The sequence below is a fragment of the Aplysia californica genome, unplaced genomic scaffold, assembly GCF_000002075.1.
Source record: "Aplysia californica isolate F4 #8 unplaced genomic scaffold, AplCal3.0 scaffold00334, whole genome shotgun sequence".
In the NCBI taxonomy this organism is placed as follows: domain Eukaryota; kingdom Metazoa; phylum Mollusca; class Gastropoda; order Aplysiida; family Aplysiidae; genus Aplysia; species Aplysia californica.
In genome coordinates, this window is record NW_004797604.1 from 255,051 (window position 1) to 257,227 (window position 2,177).

Here is a 2,177-nt window from a genome sequence, read left to right on the forward strand (position 1 = left end):
TCTTCTTCTTCTTTTTTAATTATCATTATTATTATTATCATCATCAGCAGCATTATTATCTTTTAAATTATTATTATAGTTATTGTTATTATTATTGTAAGGTATTTTTATTATTATCATGATTATAGTTTTTATCCTTAGTTCTCTTGTTGGTGAGCTGGTGTTCTGTGATACTGTTGTAGCTTGGGGGTTGTTTTGTTTGTTTTTTGTTTTGTTGTTGTTGTTGTTGTTGTTTTTTCTGTGTCTTTACCATTGTTATCACTATTATCATGTTATCAGTAATACTGTTATCGCCATCACCATCATCGTGTGTATCATTTTTCAGAGTGGCGGAGACGGAGACTACCACTCATATGACGACGTGGTAAACGACAGTGTCGACGACTACCAGGAGCCATACCATCGCCAGGGACGTCGAGCAGATTCACGTGACAGGAACCCACGTGACAGGGATCCACGTGATAGAGATCCACGTGACAGAGACCCACGTGACAGTTACCCACGTGAGAGAGACCCGCGTGAGAGAGACCCACGTGATACGGATCTACGTGACAGTTACCCACGTGAGAGAGACCCACGTGACAGGCATTCACGTGACAGGGAGCCACGTGGCAGGGACCCTCGTGATAGGGACCCACGGGATGTGGACCCATGTGACAGGCATTCACGAGGCAGAGATCCACGTGGCAGAGATCCTTACGGAGAAAGAGACCGCCATCGACCAAATCATGACGACTGCGATGCTGCCAATCGAGACGGTGATAGAGAAAGGAAACGTCGAAATCATTCTGACTCGCCCGAACAAGGAGATGGAAAAAGGGGCTACTCTTCCCCGCTCCGCGGAAGAGACATAGACTATCCGCCAACGAGAGGCAGTAGAAGTGGGGGCTATCCACCATCAGACGGACGCGGGAATAGAGATTTTCCCCCATCCGAAGATTACAGAAGTAGAGATGTTTCGCCATCAGACAGGTACAGGAATAGAGACAATTCACCGTCAGACAGGTACAGAAATAGAGACAATTCACCGTCAGACAGGTACAGAAATAGAGACATTTCGCCATCCGATAGACACAACAGTAGGGACAGGGATCAGTCGAACGGACGCAAGAAAAAGGGGTTTTTGCCCTCAAGTGATATGAGAAAAAGGGATTATTCACCATCGGAGGAAATAAATGACTATTCACCAACAGAGGGGCGTGGACGGAGGCACAATGAACCCTCAAATGGTTATGATGAAAAAGACTATTCACCATCCGCCTGGGGCCACCGCAATGACTATTCGTACTCACCTTCATATAGTCCCCAAGGATATCCGTCATCGGATAGAGAAAACTTGGAGAATGCCAATGAAACAAACCAAGATCAAACTAAAAAGAATAAAGAGCGGAATAATCTTACGAACGCAAAGGATAAAATCTCAAACATCTTCAAGAACATAGCTAGTAAATTTTCTGACAAAGATCAGTCTGCTGGGAACGGCAAGACGCTCACAAATACTCCCGACAACCATCTGGAGCCGGAAGTGCTGCGTGGCGGAGGGTTGGAGGTCAACACGAACGGGCTAGATGGAGGTGTACAAACGAGGCGACCTAGAGGAACACCGCCCACTCATCACTCACACGGGGTGGATAAAACACCTAGCGTGTCACAGGTGAGGAGAATTTCCTTCATCATCATCATCATCATCATCATCATCATCATCATCATCATCATCATCATCATCATCATCATCATCATCATCATCATCGTTGTTGTATGTGCGATAAGAAAAGCAAACAGTCAATGGAGACCTGAATATTTCTTATGTCAAATTTTATGGCATTATAAATTACTTGAATCATCATCATCATCATCATCATCATCATCATCATCATCATCATCATCATCATCATCATCATCATCATCATCATCATTATCATCATATCATCATCCTCATTATTCTTTTATAGAAGAAAAGCATCATCACCATCGTCATCATCAACATCATCATCACCATCACCATCATTGAGAAGGTTATAATATAATAATATAAACGAAAGAGTCGTGACAATATAAGTTATACGGAGAGAAGCACGTGTAAAAATAAACTGAGCAATAAGCCTCTCTTCCTCCCCTTCTACTTATCCTTGATCCTCCTTCTCTCTCTCTCTCTCTCTCTCTCTCTCTCTCTCTCT

At 43.4% G+C, this 2,177-nt stretch overlaps 1 protein-coding gene across 1 annotated transcript in view; it reads left to right on the forward strand.

Annotated features, from left to right (window-relative positions):
• Nucleotides 1-2,177, forward strand: part of LOC101851206 (sodium- and chloride-dependent glycine transporter 1) — a gene marked incomplete in the record, with an annotated part of 36,108 nt that overhangs the window by 9,661 nt on the left and 24,270 nt on the right. Inside the window, 1 exon segment of the mRNA XM_013085007.1 lies at nucleotides 326-1,654. Coding sequence (XP_012940461.1) covers nucleotides 326-1,654 — 1,329 coding nt within the window.